This window comes from Protopterus annectens, chromosome 14.part0, assembly GCF_019279795.1.
Source record: "Protopterus annectens isolate FY-2018-M chromosome 14.part0, PAN1.0, whole genome shotgun sequence".
NCBI lineage: Eukaryota > Metazoa > Chordata > Ceratodontiformes > Protopteridae > Protopterus > Protopterus annectens.
In genome coordinates this window covers 306533991-306557875 of record NC_056748.1, presented here as the reverse complement: position 1 = coordinate 306557875, position 23885 = coordinate 306533991, and the positions used below count along the sequence as shown (strand labels likewise).

Sequence of the window (23885 nt, the reverse complement as noted above, 5' to 3'; positions counted from 1 at the left end):
AAGTAATGATCCAGCTGTGGAGAACATCTCAAGTGTATCTGTTTGCCTCCATCCTTAATAGACAGTTAAAGAAATTCTGCTTTGTGAGTCCTTGTACAAATGCCCAGAAGATGGATGCTTGTCCATTTTCATGCACAGGGATGTTCCTGTATGCCTTTCCAGCCTTCCCTTTAATAACCAAGGTTCTTTAAAAGACTCAAAAGGACTCTTCAAAGAAATGATACTAGTAACCCCTTTTTGCCCAGGCAAAAGTGGTTCTCCCTTTGTTTTAAATTGGCCAAGGGTAATTACTACAACTTCCTCACAGGATGGATTTGTTCACACAAGACAAGGGATTTTTGGATATACCTCAGTGTTCAATTTTTTCAACACACTACTTGGATGATAGAATTTGAATACATTTTAGGCACCTGGTTTCTGAGGATATACAGCAGGTATTACAGGAAGCTTAGAAACCTGCTACTAGAAAATCATATTTGGCTAAGTGAAAAAGTTTCTTGTTGATGCCAAGGAAAGAACCATGATCTGTTTAAGCCCCCCTCACTTTTGATCCTGCAGTATTTGTGCTAGTTGTCCTCTGGCCTTTCTCTTTTGTCAGGATTCACGTCTTAGCCATATCTGGGTGTTCATGGATCCCCCTTCCTAATCTGCCTAAAGACAGATAGTTTTGGAAAAGGGTTTTACATATTTGTCCATGTAGAAGACAGGCAGTTCCTTCTTGAGATCCTAATTTTGTACTGGAGAAACTTTCTTTTGAACCTGCTCGTGAGGCTGATTTGAAGTTTTTATCTTGGAAAACAGTGTTAGTCATTGCTCTGACATTGCAAGAAGAGTTTGAGTTGCATGCTGTCATGGTGATTCAACCCTGTCTCATTTTTCATAATGTTAGGGTATCAGAGAAAAAAAATCCTCCTTTTATGCTTAAAGTAGTTTCAAAGCTATTCATACATACATACATACAAATGTTTCAAGCATGGGCATTAATGCCCTTCTAGCTTGCCAATATACCAAAGCACTTGTTCCCATAATAAATGTCCAGGCTGTTCTTGAAAATATCAAAACTAGTACTTGCTTTAATGTAACTTGGTAGTCTGTTCAGCTACTCTGTCAGAGAACCAATTAGTACACTTCTCATTTTTATAGAATCTTCTACATAGGTTGTCTGATGATTCTCTAGTACTTTTTAATAACCCCAAACATTCCCAGAGGTAGTTGTCCCTAAATGCCCTATATACCTGAATAAGATCTCCTCTTAAATATCTGTAAGAGACACTGTACAAGTTCAAATATTTTAGTCTTTTATAATAACTTAGATTTTCACATCCATGGATGCCCTTGGTATATTTCCGCTGTACTCTTTCCAGTTTATTCATGCTTGTTTACGTATAGGGTTTCCATATTGTTATTCCATACTCCAGTTTGGGTCTAATGTAACTAACAAACAATGACTTCATTATGTTTGATTTCCTAGACTTTATAAATCTTTTTATACAACTTGTAGTTCTGTAACTATCATTAGCCAATTGATTAAGATATGATTAGAAAAACTCATAGCTGAATCTACCCATATACCCCCCAGATCCTTAAATGAGTCTACAGTTTCAATCACTGTGTGCTGTATTAAACATTCACCTTTCAGTTTGTCTCCCAAATCTCATATGCTTATTTTTTGATTTATTTATCAACATATTAATTTCCTGTGCCCAAATGGTCAATTTAGTCAAATTGTTTTGCAGACATGCCTTATCTGTAACAATTGTAATCACGTTACCCAATTTCAGGTCGTCAGCAAATAGACTGTAGAACACATCATCTCCCTGTTTTGTATCCAAAACCAAAAATAAGGGAGAAGGAATTCTACACAGTCTTGGATATACACAGGCAACTCAGATACTATATTGACAGGACCAAAACTTTCCAGATTTCAAATCAAGTTATTTTTTATGCACTTCAGGAAAAGGGACTGCCAGTGTCAAAACAGTCAATTTCTAAATGGTTGTCTCAAGTTATTGTTTTATCTTACTCGCACCATGGCAGAACACTTTCAGGCAAGGTCAAGACCCACTCTACCAGGGTTTTGACTACTTAAGTGGCTTTTTAGAAAGGAATGGACTCTAGAAATATACGAGAGGCAACAGCTTGCTCATCTGTGCATACTTTTACCAAACGCTACAAATTATACTGTTTTTCTGCAGCCAGAGAAGGCTTTACTAGGACTGTTCTCTGGGAGCTGATGGACTCTGGTCCTTCTTCTTCCTACACCCTTTCTTTCTAAGCTGTTGTATTTGACCCATATAGCTTAGGCTACTGTAACAATGATTTAATGATGAATGTAGTACAGCTGTTTAAGTACATTTATTGTAACAGTAAATGTTTGAATAGATTGCCATTGCATTGGGAACACCCTCCCTCCACCCCCTTTCTTTTATTATGTTTTTTTGTCAAGGTGTGGATATTTTACCTGATCCTTTCTTCTAGCACATACTTAATTGGCAGGAATCCAGCTTCCTTCACACTGATGCAAAAAAACCTCTGAACGTATAACACCCTAACCACTGACTTTGCCACTATACTCAAATTGTTCAGTGGGTTGGTTGTCCAGTCCTTGCTAGGCTGTGACCTATATTTAAACCCCACCCAGTTCGGAATCGTTAAGGGCAAACTTTGTCTGTTGAACTTGGTTGACTTTTTTGAGACTGTCACCAAGGCACAGGAGGAGGGAAGGTCAGTACATACAGCTTACCTTGACTTGGCCAAAGCCTTTGACACAGTCCCCACCTGGATATCATCAAAAAGCTAACACAACTTGGGGTAAATCCCTATCTCATCAGGTGGGTGGCCAGCTGGCTCACTGATAGGACCCACAAGGTCAAAGTAGGTGTCACCACCTCTGGCAGCAGACCTGTCACTAAGGGGCACTTCTCAGAGGTCCAGGCAGAGACAAAACGCCTGTGGCTGACCAAGTTTGCGTATGACTGCAAGTTAGGTCCTGTCATTGACTCCCTAAATGATGTTAACATATTTTAAGAGGGTCTCACAGTAAGAAATTACTGGTGCCAAAGTCATAGCCTTAAGTTAAATGCAAAAAAATGTATCATCATACCATTGGCAAAAACACGGCCCCTACTGATTACCACATTAACCAACCCCCTAAGCACATAACCCATGATGAGAGACCTGGGTACACAAGTTGACAACAATCTCACGTTTGACCATCATGTAGCGGCAGTGGTCAGAAAAGCATTTACTTGGTTCTCCTCATAAGTAAAGGTAGTAAAGGGATTGCATCCAGAAAAAAGGAGGTTATTGCCTCTCTGTACTCCTCCCTCATTAGGCCAATAATTGAGTACAATGCCCCATTTGGTATGTACCTTTCCAAACACATGCATCAACTAGAAAGGCCACAGAAATACCTCGCAAAGAGAATCCATGGTCTCCAACACCTGTCCCTATGTGGACAGGCTCAAATCACTATCACTCTACTCTGTATCACACAGATTGTTCAGAGGTGATCTGTTTCTTGCCTACAAGGCGATCTCAGACCCTGCCATACCAGAGATGTTCCATATCCGTAAGTCTAACTCCTCACATAGTACCCAATCAAAAGGCTTAAATCTAATATATGACATTAACAAAACCTGCTGGAGAGATGGGTTTGTCTCCCAGAAAGTGCCCCATCTCTGGAATAGACTCCGAATACATGTCAAAGTATGTTGCTGACCATCTTCAAGCACAACCTTAATGAATGGATGGGTAACCACAAATTTGTCCCAGGGGGTCCACCTGTGTCCCTTATTGACAGGGGCAACAGGTGCTGATTGAGTTTTCTTTTTTGAGATAAACTCTTGGCTAGACTTGTAAGGGCCCCAGAGCCATTAGCCTAGTAATCTCCTATGATCCTATGATATAGCTTCGGCCACTGCAGCAGTTGTCAAACATGTGTTGTTATGGTAAGTTTAATACACAATTGTACTTTGTGAGGTTTCCTTTATGTCTACAGTAATGGCATTTGTTCTTACAAAAGCAAGCTTCCATTCATTCCTTGTGGCATACTGTGTCAGTATGTCCACCTTACAGACACTTGTCTTATTTTAATTTGGGTGGTATTATATTTGTTCTTACAAATGTAATTATATATTAAGATAAGTTAAGTCCTCTAAACTTGTGTCCATCAGTGTGTAATAATTAAGTGGTAGTCATTCTAGGAAAAAAAAGCTTTAACGTGTAGACTGAAGAGTAGTTTTATTCATTATTTAATTCGGTCCCCAACTACCCACTTTGTTCAGTTTGGGGTTGCATTGGAGCCGGAGCCTATCCTGTCACTCATGCAGGCAAGGTAGGATATGATTCTTTGAATGCCAGGTAACCCCAGGATGCACACACACCTTTTGGCAATTTAGAAGATATCTGTATCATTTGAGAAGTAGTCAGACTGCCTGGCATAATCCCTCATGGACAGAGGACGGACTTGCAAATTCTGCAGAGAACACACCCTACTTGAAAACAGAACTGAAAAATCAAAGTAATGCTGGGAGGCATCAACACTCACCACTGGGTTGCTTTCATTTAATATTAATTTATGCCAGTTTAATTGGGTGAGTGAGATTGTCCTTCATTGATCGTTTTCAGTTATGAAACAGACCACAAGAGCAGTGTTAAGTGCAGTGATCGGTCATATTTTGTGATGTGCTAAGAAACTGTGGAGTATCTGATTAAGACACACACATGACATGGAAAGCATACACACTTCACACAGACTATGACAAGAGATCTGGCTTGAACTCTGCACTCTTAAGCTATAAGGGAAGAAACCTTAACCACAGCATATAGTATGGTATTCTGAGAGAAAAAAATCATAAATTTAATAGTTAACTTGCATTTTTTGTATGTTTTTAGTACTTGGGATTTGTGTGTTGCTGTACAGACAGATATTACACAGCCATAATTACAACTATTTATGTGCTAATACCACCATGATTTTGATAAATCCACAGAGATTTGATTCAGATTTTGATTGTGTTTATTGTTCTTAGTCTGAATTCTATTTTGATAGCATCAATGAATTTTAAAAATTAAAAACGTGAAGCGAAAAACTTGCACTTGATAGAAATGTGTTTGGAATGGTAGTTCAGGAGAGCAGTGCTACGTCTGTTTGTATCTTAGGTTACTGTCTGCATGTTGTATATTATTTTCTGAGTGAAAAGTTACTGTTGGAAATTTGTGGTTGCCATACAAGTGTATCCCTAAATATGTTACCTAGTTTTACATGTTGACTAAGGTCTCCCACTTGTTGCTTGTCAGGTAATATGACATGAATAACAAAATATAACTTTTGATGTTGTGCCCCAAAAAGGACTCTTAATTGCTAGTTAATTACCAATAACTGGATCAGCAATTAGTGTACTTGTAAACATGTCAAAGAATTAAACCTCTGTGTGGTGTCTGAAGACAGACACATAAGTAAAGCAAATCCTTAATCTTTCTATGACAGCTGATAAAGGTATCACTGAAAACTGGGAAAAGAAGTAAAAGTTTGTGGTGAATATTAGAAGTCTGTAAACCTTAATTGCCAGTATAGCTTTCAGTGAAATTCCTCTGAGAGACAAGAGATGGCAGTCTCTGTCATTGAGAAGCATTTCCCCATTTGTAGAGTATGTCATTTATTTGAATGTGATTACTTAAGCAAAGAGCAACTTTGTGAACATCTACACTGCTTCACACCCTTGATGTGTGTTGCTGTCTGCTCACTCAGATTTCACCTTTGTGGTTTATACATCAAAACATTGCTTTGTTTTGTAAACGAAACAGATATCACACTATTGCCTGTTCACTGTATGATATATACACATTCACACCCATACTTACAACAAATGCAGGTCTGGATTGACCAAGATAAAACCACTATCTTATGACCAATTTTTTTTTTTTTTTTTTTTTTTTTTTTTTTTTTTTTTTACATGCTGTCTTACAAAGTTGGGCATTTCAAACATAAATATGTAAGCATTTTACATGTCTCTAACTTTCTCAAAATCATGAGTGTAGATAGCTATCTGTATACATGTAATTTGCCATCTTTTAGACCACAAGAATCTCCATGTAAATTCAAAAGCCATCTTGAATAAGAATCTGAGTTCTGGGAAAAAAAATGCATTTTGTAGTTCTCTGTCATTTTTATAACATTTTATGCAGACTGCACCTTAAATAATTTAAAATTGCAAAGTGGATGTGATCTTGTGTGTATATGTGTATTCTGCAAGATAAACGGTTCCCTTTTTGAAAAAAAAAAGACAATTCTTCAGCAGTAAATGCATGTGACATGCTGTTCTGTAAAGCCCTAAGTGCTCACTGGCTGTATGGTGTAGTGGATTTGGCTTTGACTATGACCGATAGACAGATGTTCATGTAGCAGTCAAGGCAGAGGATGAGATGGGATAGAATGGCAGAAGTTTGTATCCATTCCTGGGAAGGTGTTAATGGGAATCTTATCACGTGAACTGTATCTGTGAAGAGAACTGAGATTGCTAAAGTTGCAGCTAGAAACCCTGTAGAATATCAGCCACTAAGGAGAGTACATACAGTCCATCTAGAATCACAGCTGTTTGGTACAGTTACACTGAGGCAAGCATAGTTAGCGGACATTGTGCATTATTTCCCAGGTAATGGTGGTATTAGCAGCAAACAGCATTTCCAGTCCCACTGGATAATGGCTCACATTTTTCTCTTAGAACTAGGCAATTTTTTAGTTTTAGCACTAAAATCTGTTTCTTTGAGCTCAGCACTTGTTCAGAACTTGTTGTAAGCACTAAATAAGCTACAAATTACTATAGCACTCAACTTTCACTTGTCTAGAGGAAAACCGTATTTAGTACTTAATAAGTACCTATCCAGGCATGTCTAAGGGTCAGCTCCCGGTGTTTTCTCCTGTCTACCTGATGAATCTGGGCATCTTGGGGCAATGCAGCAATTGCCTCATGTACACAGACAACCCTGTCCTCCTACCACCCAACACTACAACCTGTGAGAGATGCACTTATATAGCCAAACTGGAAGCAAAGCTCTCTTCACCCAAGATTGGACTAGACAGTCAAGAGGAGAAGGTAAACACTTGCACCACACCACGCTCATCACATAGAACCTCAAAACCTACACCACCAAAACACACACATAGAAACACGAAACACACACCTACATTTGCGGAGGCTCTCTATAAAAATCTGCTCAAGCAAAAGAGACCTCCAAGGCAGAAATGCAAGCAACCTCCACCCCCCAACACAACCCAAATGACACATAGCCCACAAACTCAGTGTGCTACTCAACCACAGAACATAAGGCATAACAATGTACCTAACACTCTAGTCATAGGTGATTCTGTAGTCAGACACACTGATGTACCACTCACCAGGCTAAACAAGGAGAAAGTTACTGTCAGCTGCTTGTCGGGTGCCAGGATCCGCCACATAACACACACAGTCAGGTCACTCCACAACAAGTACAAATATGACTCTAGCATTGTCCATGTTGGTATGAATGACCTGAGACATACCTCCCTGAACTACATGAAAAGAGACATGGAGGAGCTCTCCAATATTGTAGCCTAGGCAGGTATGACCCTAGCCCTGAGTAGCATCCTGCCATCACCCAGAATGATACCAGAGTACAAGGACAAAATGATTGACTTCAACGATTAGCTAAGCTTCTGGTGTCATTCTAAGGGGATCCAGTATCTGTCTACCTAGGATGATATGATCGACAGACCACGATGCTTTGCCAGAGATGGCCTGCACCTACCGCCCTTGGGATTCCGGATACTGGCTAAGGCTCTTGCCACCCCTATAGTGCCTTTTTTAAGCAAGGTTCAGATGACAAATTCATCACTTTAACAGGTACAAGCAAGCAAAATCTGAGGCTAATGCTACTCAATGCTAGAAGTCTAAACCTCAAAATGCATTTACTCGAGGCACTCCTTAAAATGAAGAACATCGACATCTGTGCAGTGATAAGAGACCTGGTTCAAGGCTCCATAGAGAGCAACCCTGCATTACCAGGCTATAATTGATACCACAACTTTAGGCCACCTAACCTGGACCGAAACACTAAAGGTGGAGGCGTGTCCATATTCATTAAGGATATCCACACCTTCAGGCTAGCTGCTCAGCATAATGCATCTGAGATTATCCAAGTGCAACTAACTCTGGGCAAGACTGCAATCCAAATTGTAACCTGCTACAGATCCCCCCATGCCCCAGGATTTCTACTCCTCATTTCTTGATACACTGGAAAATGTTAGGGTACAACCCAGCACCCTAGTAATGGGTGATTTCAACTACCCCACCATTAAGTGGGAAACCAACTCTTTTGCTCAACGTTTTCTGGAATTCATAAATTCCAATGCCTTGGATCAATTTATCCACACCCCTACCAGGGGCAGCAATATCCTAGACGTGGTCATTACCAAGATGGGTGACTGATGTCAATTCCTCATTGGTCAAATCTGATCACAAGCTAATCACCCCAGACATCCACATCCCGCCCCCACCCCCATTAGGGAAACCACTGCAAAAAATTTCTCCAAAGCCATCGTCACGCTTCTTAAGACAGAAGTGGCAATCTTCACAACACCCATGCAGACGGACAGAAGAGGTACGACTGCTGAATCCTGCACAAATGCACTTTATAAGCACTTACACGAGTGCATGGACCGTGCTATCCCTAAGAGAACCAAGATGCTATCCTCCAAAAAAACGAAGCCAATCTGGTGGTGCCCTGGCATAAACAAACTCTACAACAGAAGAAAGAAACTGTTGCAAAAAAGAGTAAAATCCCATGATTGGAGGAACTCCCTGGTCAGCCTCAGTAAGAAGCAGAAACCCCTCATAAAATCCTCCAAAGCTAGTTACGAAAACAAAATCGCCACTGATTCTAAAGACCACCACAAAGCATTCTATAGCTATGTCAAGAATCTCAATGGCAGCACTCAGATCTGCTCTGAGTTACAGCACAATGGCACTAAATATACAGAACCAACTGATATTGCCAACATCCTGGCAGATAGGTCCAGTGCTAACTTTACCCCCCTCTCACCCTCTAAGGGGCTGATCTTTATATCGGAAGAATGCAAAGTTCCTGTAATCACAGCTACACAGGTAAAAACCACACTCTCCAATGCCAAGAACACAGCATCCATGGGACCTGACAACATCCCAGGCTGCGTTCTACATGAACTGTAGAATGACCTGGCACCCCACCTAGGGTGAATTGAAGGTTCTTTCGAGCTGTTTGCACTCTGCTGCTGTTTATTTAGTTCACACAACCTATCTAGATCTCGCCCAGGCTTTTGACACCATACCCCACTCTGGAATTATAGATAAACTCAGTAAACTAGGTATAAATCCCTATGTCACAAGATGGGTTGCCAACTGGCTCACTGACAGAACCCACACTGTGAAAGTAGTACACTCCAAATCCGACTTCAGACCAGTGACAAGTGGAGTACCACAGGGTTCAGTCCTGGGTCCTCTCCTGTTTGGTATCTACATTTCTGAAGTACAGGCTAACACAGAAGGGCATTGGCTAACAAAGTTCGCAGAAGACTGCAAACTAGGAGCCATAATCGAAACTCCTAACGATGTGGACATCCTACAAAAGGGCCTGATGGAGACAGATGCCTGGTGTCAAAGCCATGGCCTCAAGCTCAGTGCCAAACAGTGCATTGTCATCCCCTTTGTACCCATGAGCTACCATATAGGTGGTAGTCTACTTAACACCGAAAGTATGATCAGACATTGGGACACTGGTGGATAGTAGTCTCTCCTTTGATAATCACATTGCCACAGTAGTCAGGAAATCCTTCTATGTGGCACACCTCATCACAAAAGGTTTCTCATCCAGAAAAAATAGGTCATTCTTCCCCTCTACTAGTCACTCATTAGACCCATTATAGAGTACAACACCCCTTTTGGTATGTACCTCACAAGACATCTACAACAACTGGAAAGGCCACAGAAATACTTCACAAAGAGGATTACCAGCCTCAAACAGATGCCCTACGCAGAACGTCTCAAAAAACTCCAGCTTTACTCCGTCGCATATCGCCTACTGAGAGGTGACCTCTGCCTAACATACAAAGCTATGTCAAACCCAGAGCTGTTGGACATGCTCCACTTAAAGAAATCCCAGTCCCTCCAAGCCACACGCTCTAGGGACCTAAACTTTGCCACTACAATAAACAGAATGTGCTGGAGGGATAGATTCCTGCCCCAGAGACTTCCCATACTCTGGAGCAAACTACCTATCTATATCAAACAAAGCTCCTCATTAGCATTCTTCAAGAAAAATCTTGATGATTCAATGGGAAATAGGAAATTCACCCCGGGGATCATCTCTGTGGCTCTGCTCGACAGGGGCACAGGAAAATAATTCTCTTTGATGGCGAAAGCCAGGGTACCTTGTTGGCTAGGCTTATATAGGCTCTAGGGCCAATAGCCTAGTACCTACCTATGAACTTACTGGCTCTCTCCTTCAATTCCTCATGTCCCAGGGTGCTGAATGCTAGGTGGAATAGTAAGAGAGTATGCAGGCCTAAAAACAGTGTACAATTCACAATCTTTCAGCAAAACGTTTAATGTCTAGTTTGCCAAGGGGGGACACTGCAAGTGGGGAGTATATTATTAAAAAACAAACAAAAAAAACATTATTGTACTCTCTTGTCTGTATTTTACTCATGCTGTTGCAGACTGGATGCTCTGCTTAATAAGTATGTACCAATTCCTGTTCTGGGAAAAGGAGCCAAGGTTTCTGCCACAACAGTGAATGAGTTATTTTTATATTCCAGTTTATCTTGCAAGATATGTTTAAGGTTCATGGTCCACGGGATGTCCTAGTGCTTTAGAACCATGATGCTTGAACTTCATCTGCTTCTTGCATATTTCAGTAGTAGCTTGCCTTAATGGCATGGGGAGTATATGATTTCCTATACCTGGATGATTGGCTTCCTGCAGACAAAACAGCTGTCTGAATTCAGCAAGGGAGAAGACTTGACATCTTCTTTATCTGTTAGGGATCATGGTAGGTCTTGTGGAAGATCCCATCTGAATCCTCCGTCAGATAAAGGAGTTACAAGACTTTGTTTTTTTCTTTTACAGTTTACAGGACTTTCTTGGCACCAGGCACACAGTTGCCCTTTGTCACCCATTGATGGACAACAGTGACCAAAGAACGTTACCAAACCTGAAATTTCTACAGATTTTAAATCTCATCTCTGCTGCTGTTTAGTAGTTCAGTTTGCTTGCCTATGAGACTGCATATTTATTCCTAGCAGCATTTATTTTCTTAGGGTAATCTGAATATGTTTGACTGCAATCAAATTTGTACTAAAGAAGAAGAAGAAGATGTTTTGGAGTGTAACTTGGTTTTGCTACTTTCTATTTTTGTTACATATGTAATCCTTAATTGTTTTGTAACTGGAGCTTTTCTCCTCGGGTATCCACTGAAAACAGGTCCCTGGCCCAGCTGGACCAACCCGGTTAACAAATGTCAATAGATAAATAAATAAATACATAATGGGCCCAGATCTCATGAAATCTGTCTGTGCATTTTAAATGTAGACCTTGAACAAGAACAGAACTGGTGAATTTGACCTCAGAATGTTTACTGCCCTCCAAGGCTGTAGTCCATGCTCAGTTTTTAATACTGGCTACTTCTGTCGGAGGAGTGGAGCTCACCTGAGTAGCACTGTTTAGCTGTTCTATAGCAGATCACCTTTGCCCTTGCAGTCTTAGACATGTTTTCGTTGTTGTACCTCTCCAGAGACAATATTGACTTAGATTTTTTTTTTTTAGGCTAGTACTGTAGAGGTCTCCGTGATTAAGTTGTTAGCTGATGGCAATCAAATTAACATACCATGGCCCCCAGTCCAACCTCTAATCTTTTCCTGTTCCTTTCACTAAAGAACCCTTATGATGACTCCTCTTCTGTTCTGTTTTTTGTCACAAGTTTATAAAGAAAATATTTTGGCGAGCTGTCAGATATGTATTTCTTTGTAAAATCCTTATAGTGTTTCTGTGCATTTCAGAGTTGTAATCATCATTCCATGTAATCTTTATAACTTACCTGAGTTGGGGATTTATACTGGTGCATAGTCTGACTGTAATACTTCATGATTTATGTGGTGCTTTTCAATAGTATTGATGGTCTTTATTTTGACAGAGTTAGTTTGTACTAACATAGTGTAAAATCTACAACAATGTTTTACTTGTCTGCAAGACCTAGGTGAGTTTTGGAATGTCAGGTTAACAATATGTTTAGTAACTGTAACTTGTTTTTGTTAGTTTATCTAAGACAACTTTATTTTTGTTTGCCTTAGTCAAGAAGATGGGGTTTAAAGAATGACTTTTAAAAAAAAAGTAATTTATGGTATTTCTGTATATCGGTCAGTATTTGGAAAGAAATGCATACTAAACTGTTAATTTCCGCTTATTTAACATGTACTTTTTTCATTTTTCTACTACTGCTTAAAAACCTCTGTAATACAGAATGATGTCAAACAAGGAAACTGCTGAAAGGGCAAGAAATATGCATAAACTGAAGTAAAAGCTGAAAATGAACTATGCTACCATATAAATATATATTGTATAGATTCATGTCAAAAAAGTAGTAAATGTTAGGGGAGAAAAGATGCATTTAAACTGAAGTAAAAGCTGAAAATAGACTATAGAGCAGCTTCATCTGTATTTCAGTTAAGGTTTCATAGCACATAAACCCAAGAGCCTCTTGTTTCAAAAACTAGGTCTGCAAAGTAATCTGCTAGGCCCATTAGTACAAAAAAATGCTGTGTCTGAATTTCCTGAGAAGGTATTAGTTTGTGAACATTTGAAGAATGGATTGTTTTAATCAGCCTGTGTTGGTAGGAGGTTGTAACATTGTCTAAACACTGCTTTTCTGTCTTCTTGCAGGTTCAATATATGAGGGAACGTCAAACATCCAATTGAGTACAGTGGCCAAATATATTGATAAGGAATATTAAAGGTTTAAAATTAAAGCATAAATGGTTAGCTTTGGCTTTTAAAGCTTACATACTATTTGTCATCATTTGCTTCTCTTATGTGACATCTATAGAAATTCTAGGTGATTTTCTTCAGGATTCAAAGTGTTTTATCATATAGGTAAACAGAGATGTTGAATGATCCAGACTCAAATCTGGAAGCATTTTATCAGTTTGCCAAGTAACCTTCTGTTTTCTTTTAAACAAATGACATTCATTATATTATGACGACATGGTTAAGATTCTATTTGTACAATCTTAATGTTTATATTTAAATATTTACATATACACATTTGTATTCATTCCTGATAGCACATGGAGGCCAAGTAATTTACTAGTTGTTTTAACAGTGAAGTAAAATGTTATTTCTGGAGTGTGGGTTTAACCTTTTTGTTTTCTTAAAGGTCATGTGTTCTGTGGTTTGAATTTATAAGTACTCTACAATGAAGAAAATGCTGAACTGTGGTACTGTTTTTTTTTTTTTTTGCCTGAAACACTACAGTAGCAGGAAATTTATAGATTGGGAGAGTGTTTTTGTTCTGATTGCATGCACTAAAATAAAGCTTTTATATTTCTGTGTTTGTGTTTTTATGTTGCACTATCTGTACTTGTCGCTTCTACAAATGTTTGGAGTCACTGAAGTTCTAAGCATTCTGCACACTAAATTTAGTCACACAAAAATAGGATAACAGATTATGAAAATTCATAGCTGAGTGAGATTATAATAATTCAAGCAAGGTTGCTGACAATTTAGCACAAGCAAACCTGGGTACATAATTTCCTCTCCTGTGATGGCTAGCATTTTTATAGTGGTTTTGTCAAACTGTTTGTGATTTGTAATGCATCAGAAATGTTGAAAGAATACAGATATCTGAATAGTGAGTGCTCATCCCATATTTTTTCTTGAATACCTCTTGTTTGTTCAGAGTCTTTACAGTCCTGTAGCTGCCTCAGGAGATGAGATAAGCTAGTTAAAAATTGGAAAAATAGACCTGTTGTGAGAAGAGGGCAGCATCAGAAAGCCTCCATAAAACAACTGTACCCCCTTGAGGGGGTGTGCAAGTATGCATTGATACCTTTAACTGAGGTATTGTCTTGATGTCTGTGACGTCTGATTACAGAAACAAGCAAATTGTAAGTGCCTCAAAGAACATAACTTGACTTGGCATTGTTTCTAGGAAAATACTGGATGTGTTTTTCCAGCAGTTTAACACAGGATATATAAATACCATGGCACCCTGCCTTTAGACTGAGAAATCAAGCTACTGATCAGGCACAGGGATTAGGGTTACACACTGTCTGCCCAAAAAGATGTTTGACATATCAAATCTCTCACTGCTGTGGTCTAGTTTATGTGAAAGCTAATGGACATTTATGGGAAAATCTTTGAAGGTGCATCCAGACACTTAAGACACACACACGTGCTCTGATGTGGAATGTTTTACTTTGCACATAGGCTATAGTGGGCTGTATACTTGCAATTTTCTTCTCTATGTGTTTTCATGAAAGAAAGACCTGGAGAGTACTGATGCCTGAGTGTGAAAAGTTAAAGCAGTCCATTTAGATTGTAGAAATGTTGACAGTTTTTTGTTAAAGTCACTAAAATGGCTAGGTATTAATGCATTACCTCAGACCAAACAAAGCTTGATGCTTTGTCAAGTCCCTTATTTGCTAAGTGCAGTTATATTGGACAGTTACTGTTGAAATGCATTAACAGCAAGTGTCAGCATTGTGCAGTTTAATGAAGCTGTGTTAGTGTTATTGGCATCTTGTTTTTTGTTTTCCTGTGGGTTTTTATGATCCTAGTGAGGGGCAGCAGGAAGTTTGCTCGGTGTTTGTTGCTTGTGAATTCCAAGTGCAGTTTGATTACTTGCCATTTCAGTAACAGAGTACTGCACTATGGCTTGGGAATAGTTTTTTTTTCCATTCTGATGGTGCTTGTTGTTTTATTGCCATGAAGTTTGTATATTTATGTAAGGAAGCATAGAGGAACAGAAGCTTCAAAACTGTAAAAACATATTTTTTAATGTTACTGGTTGTCTCCATTTCCTTTTACGTGATTCGAATTCCATGTATCAGGATTCAGTGATCCTGCTTTCATCATTTCATTAAAAATTCATTTAAACAAGCTATTACCTGTCTCTTTGCAGACGTCCTAGGACGTATAACTATTACCACCCTCCAAAGCATCTACAATTGTTTGTATTGTAGAACAGCAAAGTTTTGATGGTAATAGCCACCATCTTGACAACTGGGTTGAAGTTCTTACTGCAATTAATATGTAATGGCCACGCACTACAGCTGGTGCAGGATGTTCTAGAAGGCTATACATAGCTGTCTCATTGCATGTGGAATCATGAAGCCCTAGAACATGGTAAAATACATACTGTATTTCAGAATGGCACTGTAGAACTGTTAGAAGTTAGACAAGGTAATGATTCTGTCCCTTTTGCCTTATCCCAGTCTCTAGTAGATAAAGCAGCTCCATTTACTTGTAATTCAACATTTGCAACATTCTTGTAGACTACAGACATTTTTATATGATTCCACAAGACCACTCTCTCTACTTAGGCTAACAACCTGACTAGTTCCTAAATACAAGTCTTGCATATCTGTGTACATACTCTGCTTCCATATTCCGTGATGCTTTCAGAAAGTGAATTTCCGAAAGGGTTGCTGTCATTTCACTGCAGTAGTCTTCAGCTTCCAGAGTAATAACCAAAGTACTTGGCTAGCATAATACTCACTGTTCCTATGAAGGTGGTTTACATTTTCATGAATCAGATGATTGACTTTTGACGCCTCCCCTCAAGGAATTATCTGCTGTTGAGTGAAGATGCCAGAATATACTTAGTTCAACTTCTTCCTCAGAATTAAACAGTGTTTCTACTGCTATGTAGTTTATTTCATGACCAAGGACAGGACTGTCCTACTCCAAAACTAATGACCTATTTTCATAATGTAGTCTTACCTCATGGTTTCCATTCTGCTTCAATGATATTTTCTCTCATTCTCACTTGTAAGACGGATGGTAATGACCGTCTGAATTATTTTTTTCTCAACTATTTTATTTTTTATTTTATTAACTACAAGGTAATACCACTGAAGCACTCCAGTTATTTTTAAATAATTTGTTTAAATGCAGGTGGGCAATAGCAGAACTCAAATGTAGACCTAAAGTTTCTGGTGCAGTGTCTTGGTCACGTGATGTACTACCCTCACCACACCTTCTGCTGTTAATTCTGAAGTGGTTACTGTGGCCCCATTACAGGCAGTGTTAGCATAACCTGAATCAAAGGGCATGCTTAATTTTATTTGTAGGAATACAAGGATATAATGTATCTCCTATGGAACCTTCTTTTTATTTTGACCAATTTTCTAGTAGTAACACTGGCTTTAGTTGGAATGTCCTCTGTGCAGACTTCCAAGCCTTGCATGTCACAGAATATATTTAAACCTGAAGATGTCAAATTTCACAAAGTCATTAAAGGTCTATAGGCTGGCTGGCATTTACTTAAAATTAAACAAACGGAAGAAGAATTAAAATGGAATAAATGCTTGCCCTTCTTTACATTATAAGATTACATGAACTTAGACTACCCATTGATGCTGTGTGTAGGAGCTACTACTGCAGTATGATTCCTTGTTAATGGGAATTAGATGCAGGGGATGCCATTTTCTGATTTAATTTCCATAGCTTTCAGATGACCTCAACAAGGAGCTGAACTCCTCCTCCTCATCTGACTTGAAACATCAACTTTTGCAAGGTTGAGGAGAAAAATATTCTGAATCATTTTCATTTTTTTAACTCTTCCCTCACCCTGCAACGGACCATGTATTATCAGGGCTTCTTATTCACTATGTTTACTGGGCTTGGAATTACTCCATCCCATCCTCAGGCTTGGTGAGAGGATCAATGTATCCCTGTACTACGTCATATTGCTGTTAGAGGGTTATCTATTTTAAGACTTGTTTCCTGCATTTGCCTGGGTAATGCTTCATGGGTGGGGTGTGCAGTGTATGGACCACTTCAAACTGCCTCTTGCTTCAGCAAGGTCAGATGTTAATCTCAGGAAGCACTATGCAGTGTTTTTTTCTCTAGCCTCTACCAATGAAATGTAACTTGTGTGCCCATCCTATTCTCCTGCCCCTCTCCTCCCAGCACAGGCACACCCATCCTCCCTGAGCCACTAATCCATCCCAGTTTGCCTTCATCATAGTCAGGGCTGTATCTGTCTAGAGCATGGTCCTACTGTTTTCATTTTTTTGTTATTGTTGCAAGGGGTGATTGATCATCAGTCAGTCTGCTGTTCTGCCCGTTCCAGGTGACTTCCAGAGTAACAAGTACCCAACTGGAAACATTTTTGTAGCAGTTGTACTTATTAATATTCAAATTTTTTTTTCTAGTATTTGAAAGATTTTTATTTGGTCTGTATGACTTGTTATTTTCCCTCATGAGGTCCATGCAAAACATGAGTTACAGTTGCGCCTGAGGAAGATGAATTTTATAAAAAGACATTTTGTAGTGTTTGTTTTTAGAGGAGATCCACCAGGTCATGTCTTGTGAGGACTGTGCCCTACATTTGAAGGCTTTCCTTTAAAAAAAAAAAACTTACTGACATTACCTGAGGGATGACCAGTTCAGGAGGGGAGCCATCTGGGACAATTAAAAAAAAAATCCCTAGAAAAGAGAAGAGGCTAAGGATAAAGTTGAAAATATTAATTTTTAAGAAAGTTGGGCAACAGCCAACAGGCCTCAGTGAGTCTGTCATCCCCACTGAGGCCTGAAGGTGCCAAATCTGGAGAGACAATGGTTTGTTCCCTCCATGTCCAGTGGCCTTATATTCTGTGATTATTTTAGAGGCAAATTGTGTAAGCTTAGCTTGTGTAACTAACCATCTCTCAGATGATGCAAGTGAAATTCCCCCAGGCCAGACACAGATTAAGATCATACTACACCAAAAGATGAGTTCTTACCTAGGGTGCCCTAGGGTCCCTTATGTAGGGTACTTTGTAGGGCCCACCTAGGTTCATAAGCATACCTCCTCAGTGACAGGATGAGTCACCTTCTACCTTGCAAAAGGATCATCTGAGAGCCAGATACCTCCACTTTTGGCATTGTTCCCATCGTTTGCCAGTTATACTACTACAGTTTGCCAAGTACCATGTAGCCACTTGTCACAAGAGTAGCCTGCAAGCATATCATCCTGTCACACTGAGAACTAGCTCTCCACAAAAGCTAAAGAATTTTTTTTCCTCCTTCCAACTCCTCAAACAATATATTGGATGAAGAAGTTCTGGCCTGCCTCAGACGACTTTTCCCCTTTGCTACAATGCCCATGACAAGGATGTAATTTCTTCAGTCTGCTTTCTAAAAGACATTCCATTAGAGAGACTCCAGTCATGATAAAGTCTCATTTTATGAGCACTCCAAAAAGAGCTTGGAGTTTCCTAACACTTAACACCTCTTGGGAGTTGGACGAGTTGCACAGAAGTGCCTCCAGTTTTCCATGTGTTTGAAGATACATTCGAGCTAGCCTTCCTATCAGCTCTCAGTCCCCAAAAGCCAGAACTATTCTAAAGGGTTGAGGAATCCTTTAAATACTTGCACAAAAACCCTGAAGACGAACCTGCATTTTTTTCCTAGACATTCTTACTACACTTCCTAATGATAAAAAGCAGAGTGTTAGAGAAGTCTGGCAAAAAGGTATATATTTCTGCAACTTGGGCCTTTAGAGCTATACCTTGCCAGACTCACATTATCATATATCAAGGGGACATCTTTTGGCAAATAGAAGATATAATACCAGAAATCTGAAATAAGACCATGAGGGATGAGATTACTAGGTTTACCTGTTCTTTAAGGTGGAGAAGCATACTAGTAAATGTTAGTATGGGTATGATGGTGACTGCAGTAGGACTTCAGCAATAGGTAATAAGACTTAACTGTCTGACTAAGTAAACAGACTGTACCAGATGATGTCAAGGGGAAGTTGCTGGATTCTCATCTGAATGAGAATTTACTGCTTTCCCCTTTCAAGGAAAATGTAAGAGAAAGGAAAGACTATAGAATTTGTCAGACATTTGTTTTGTTCACCTTTCCCCAGGTACACTAGAAACTGTCCTACTAAATAATGACATTTCTGTATGAAACAATCAAGGCAAACTAATTCAAATAAATGAGGGCTTTTGGAAAGTAGCAGGCCTGGGGAAATGGCAGATGCAAAGACATTCAACAGGATAGGAGGGAAGGCCCATCCCTGTCAGGATACCAGTAGACTGTACTAACTGTTCTCCAGAACTAACCCCCACGTTCATAGGTTTCATAGGTTCATAGGTTCATACTAGGCTATCTGCCCGAGGGCATTTACAAGCCTAGCCCATAGTTTTGTGGCTTACGCTACCCCTTTAGTATGGGGAACTATACCCATTATTTTGTGTGTTACGTCTCCCCTGTACCTTGCCTCTACCCTCCTCTTCCATCCAACATCCTGGTTGAGAAGGATTTCAACTACAAAATAAGCTGATTTTCAGTAATAGACGACAAATGAGTAAAGCGGATTATGTAATGAGACTACTAGATGGTGTTCAAAACCTTTCATCCCTCTTTGAGAATGCCTCCCATCCCTAGAAAGCAGAAGAACTAGTGCAGCCAGTTTGGGGTCAGATTTTTCCATTTGGTGTACAGAGGGAGTTCTGGTGCAGGGCCAAAAAAAAACATTTCCTACCAGTCTGTTTTTGCTTTCTAAATGAAAAATAGTCTGTAGAGAGTTGTTTTAGATTATAGATTATTCTATGTTGAAAAAGCTAGATATAACCCAACTCAAAATGGTAACTATGCATTGCTTTTGCTGTTCTCTCCACACACTCTTTTGGTTACCTTAGGTTTGAAGGATGCATAACTGCATATACTTTACTGTAAAGACCATTGATAATGTCTTATAGTCAGGGCAGAATCATTGTAATTCACATCCTAGCTGTTTGGTCTGTACAGTATGCCTTGGTTATTTACCTGTTTAGGACCAATGTAGGCATACTTCAGGCAAAAGGGAATCCATATTTATCCCTATCTAGATGACTGTCTAATCCATGCAACCAAGGGATCCATATTTAGTGTTACCTATATGACTGCCTCATCTAGGTAGCCTCAGTGAGGTAAATGGAGAGTGCAGAGTAGCAGTGTTTCTATATATTTTTTTTTTTTTGGTCTGTCATTCACTGAACCTCCCCAAATCGAATCTCTCATTAGGGAGGGCAGAAACTTTTCAGACAGCATTGCTGGACACCCAGCAGAACAATTTGCTCATGCCACAAGGTAAAGCCCTACAGCTGAATCTTTTTTTCAGTGTACCTCAGCCAGAAGACAGCAGTGCCAGAAAAGGTGTCCCTTGTGGCTTTTGGGTGCATATTAGCCAGTATCCTCACTGTTCTTTTGTCCAGAATGCACACAGAGTTATAGCGGTGTCAAAATGTTATTGGAAACTGTACAGGCACAGGGTCTATATCATAACACCGAAGAGGCATTTAATCGAACGCCTGTTCGTCAACACCTAAACAACAAATGCACTAAAGCGCCAACACTCAGAACACCAATTTCTTTTCCTGGGAAATAAATCAGTAGCACTAACACACAAACACACACACTTTCAAACATTGCAGTGTGGGGGGGCTGTGCCCCCCACACACCCCGTAACTAAATATACCAACTAGGAGATCGCAGTACAGTGGGGAAAGGGGCAAACACATGGAGAAGGCCAAGCAATTTCTTTCCCAGGGAAAGAAATCGCTGTTTTGAGCATTCTCGCTTTAGTGCGTTCGCTCTTTGTGTCGACAAAGAGGCGTTCGATTAAACGCCTCTTCACTGTTTTAATATAGACCCCAGGCACGCACTGAACATGACGGTGCTTATTTCCTCCTATAACAAGGAAGAGTTAAAATAGTGGTCTCAGCAGGTGATAAGGAAGAAGGCGATATCATCTGTAGTCCCATAGGGCACCCTTACCTTAACCACAGATGGACTGGAACTAACTTGTGGAGCCTGTACATGCTACATCAAGGTACATTGCTCCTGGAATCCCTCCAAGAACAAAAGACATATCACCTAGAAAAAAAATGATGGCTTCCATTGTTGCCATATATTCTGATAAGCAGAAACTGTGAAGACCATCACCAACAGCACCATAGTGATGGTAAACATAGGGTTCCTATCAGTTCGTCAAAACTTCAGCAGTTCGAACACCATATGTTCGAACTGTGAAGTTCGAAAACTGATTATCGCGAAGCCGCGGAACACCAAATTCTTTCCCAGGGAAAGAATTTGGTGGGCTGTTTCTGTGGCTTTGCGATTTTCAGCACTGTAGTGGAAAGTTACAGGTCCGGTTCAGGTAAGTGTGCGATTGTGTGGACGTTCGGGTTAGGGCACGAGTGAGGTGGGTGTGCGATAGTGACAGTCTTTAGGGTTAGGGTGGGATAGGTGAGTTAGGGTTAGGGCGCGGGTCAGGTGAGTGTGCGATAGTGATGGACCTTAGAGTTGGGGTTTGGGTTAAGGTAAGTGAATAGATGATAGTGCATGTACAGTTTAGTGTAGGGTTAGATGTAGGATTTTAAGTGTGTGTGTAGATTGCTGTTTTTTGGTGTGCTTGTGTTGGGTGTGTTTCTTGGAACAGCGATTTTTTTTTTCCCCCATGGAAAAAAAAATCGCTGTTCTAAGCCTTCGATGGTTTTGCACTTCGAGGTTAGAAGTTCGAACATATGGTGTTCGAACTTCTGCCGTTTCAACAAAGTGATATAGACCCATAAACATAAGCAAGGTAGACCCTGTTATTTCAGCTGTACAGGTTTGTGATGATAGCCTGGAATGTTATCCCTTCATCAAGGCTTTCATCTTCAAGTACCTTTTATCCCTTTAACCTTGAAAAACTATAATGAATCATCTTTACAGATCTGAGTTTGGATCCCATGCTTTTTTTTCAGAACATGATCATAAAATGGGTGAAAGCAATAGATTTGTTTTGCGTCATGGGCAAATACTAGCTGAGAGGATTTGTGCTCTGGGATCCCTCACAAGGCAGTATGAGTAGTGAACACATTTTCCATCTTTTCTAAGGTGATGTTTTCCCCACACCATCTCACACATTCTCCAAGTCCACAAAGTGCTGTATAAAGTGGTAATAAGCATAGCATGGGCCACATTTAGCCGATATGTGCACAAGACAACAGTGTTTTTTCCTGCTAGTCCAAGTAATCAGACAGTGACCAGTGCAACTTCCCTGAATCTGTACTCTGTTAACCCAAAAGGAATGTATTCTAGTGTCAAGAACCTGCATCTAACAGCATTGATAGTTTCAATCTAATCCCATTCAAGGAAAGTCTCCACTATCAGCTGTCAAACATTGTGCAAGAGTCATGAGGGCCTAGCACTAGAAAATCATATCTGGTTAAAAGGTAGAAGTTCTGCTTATGGTGTGACCCAAATGGCATCCTTCCCCACTAGAGCACACAACCAGAAGATTTGAAGTACCTGGTATAACTCTTTGACAGTACCCTTTCCTATTCCTCAAATAAACTAGGTCTGTCTGCCATTGTAGCTTGCCTTCCTTCCCAGCCTGCCGTACAGTGAATTTTTGTTTTTCCTAGAATATCTTGTACCTAAAACACACACACACCCCTAGGGTGGTCCTTCCTTCTTAGACCTTAGTTTTATGTTGGAAAAATTAATATTTACCCTTTTAGATCCTAGCTCCCCAGTGGTCTTCATTTATTGACTTGGTAAACCTTATTTTTGATGGACTTTGTCTTGGCTAGTTGGATATTTGCCCTTTAAGCTGTGATGCGAAGAGAGAGAGAGTGAACTTTAAAACTTACCTTTCCTTCGTGCAAAAGGCAGTTTTTGATATGGCAGTGAACAAGACTGCTCAGCTGTCAGTCTTCTCATCCTCGAAACAAGGGTGGAAGGATTCTACATCCTCTAGATGTTCACAGGCAGCTTAGATGTTATCTAGCAATTAAAGAATTCAATCTGAACAATTATCTTTATTCTGGATAAACAACCAGACCATTCTTTAAACAAATGTTATCTAAATGGCTGGCACATTGCATCAGCTTTTGTGGTGAGAGTAATGGGAAGCACCTTGAGAGGATGGTGTAAGCCTGCTCTACCAGTCAGGATGGCAGCAAACCACATTGACCTTGTATAAGAATATATTAGCTAAGAATATCTCTTAGACAGCCAAAGGCACACCTCCTTCAAAGGGTATATGGTTGATCTTCAGGTGAGGTGTAGGGTAGGCTTTGCTGCATTTAAACTGTGGGGTCTGTTATGATTTTTTTCCTCTTCAGATGGGCAGCAGTGAATACTATAATGAACAAAGTGCAATTTTGTGAGTATACTCACCATCATTGTGGAAGTTCAAGTAGGCTTATTAATAGTTTTGTATAAGCTACCACCCAGCTACCTCTTTTCCAGGATCCAGTTTTCTTCTGCTTAATAAGGTAGGAGACTGTTAGAGACAGTGCATTCAGTACAAACAAAAAGTTCAGTTACATCTTAAAGCAGACCACCATCTTAGGACCCCTTCTTTATTCACAGGAGCTTTAAGGTTTAGGAACTGCATCCATTTATTTGGGCCTCTCAGGCAGGGAATTCTTGCTAGTGGCATCAGAGTAAAAAAAAAAAGAACTGAAATAGAGCAGATTGCTCTTTTTATTCATGCATCAGTCAGTGTTCTGGGCTAGAGGAGTCCATCCCATTGCTGGGGTAGTGTTATAAAGCTGTGGAAGTCAAAAAGGAAGATGTGCATCTGCTTGCAGTTAATTTGCATGGATAAAGAATTGTACTGCAGCAGTG

The 23885-nt window shown here is 39.8% G+C and overlaps 1 protein-coding gene across 1 annotated transcript in view; it reads left to right on the top strand.

Moving 5' to 3' along the window:
* ACADSB (acyl-CoA dehydrogenase short/branched chain) overlaps window positions 1–13614 on the top strand; it is a gene marked incomplete in the record, with an annotated part of 895069 nt that extends 881455 nt beyond the window's left edge. The window contains 1 exon segment of the mRNA XM_044056031.1: window positions 12951–13614. Within this exon segment, the coding sequence (XP_043911966.1) occupies window positions 12951–13021 (71 nt within the window).
* Between the last annotated feature and the right edge of the window lie 10271 nt (window positions 13615–23885).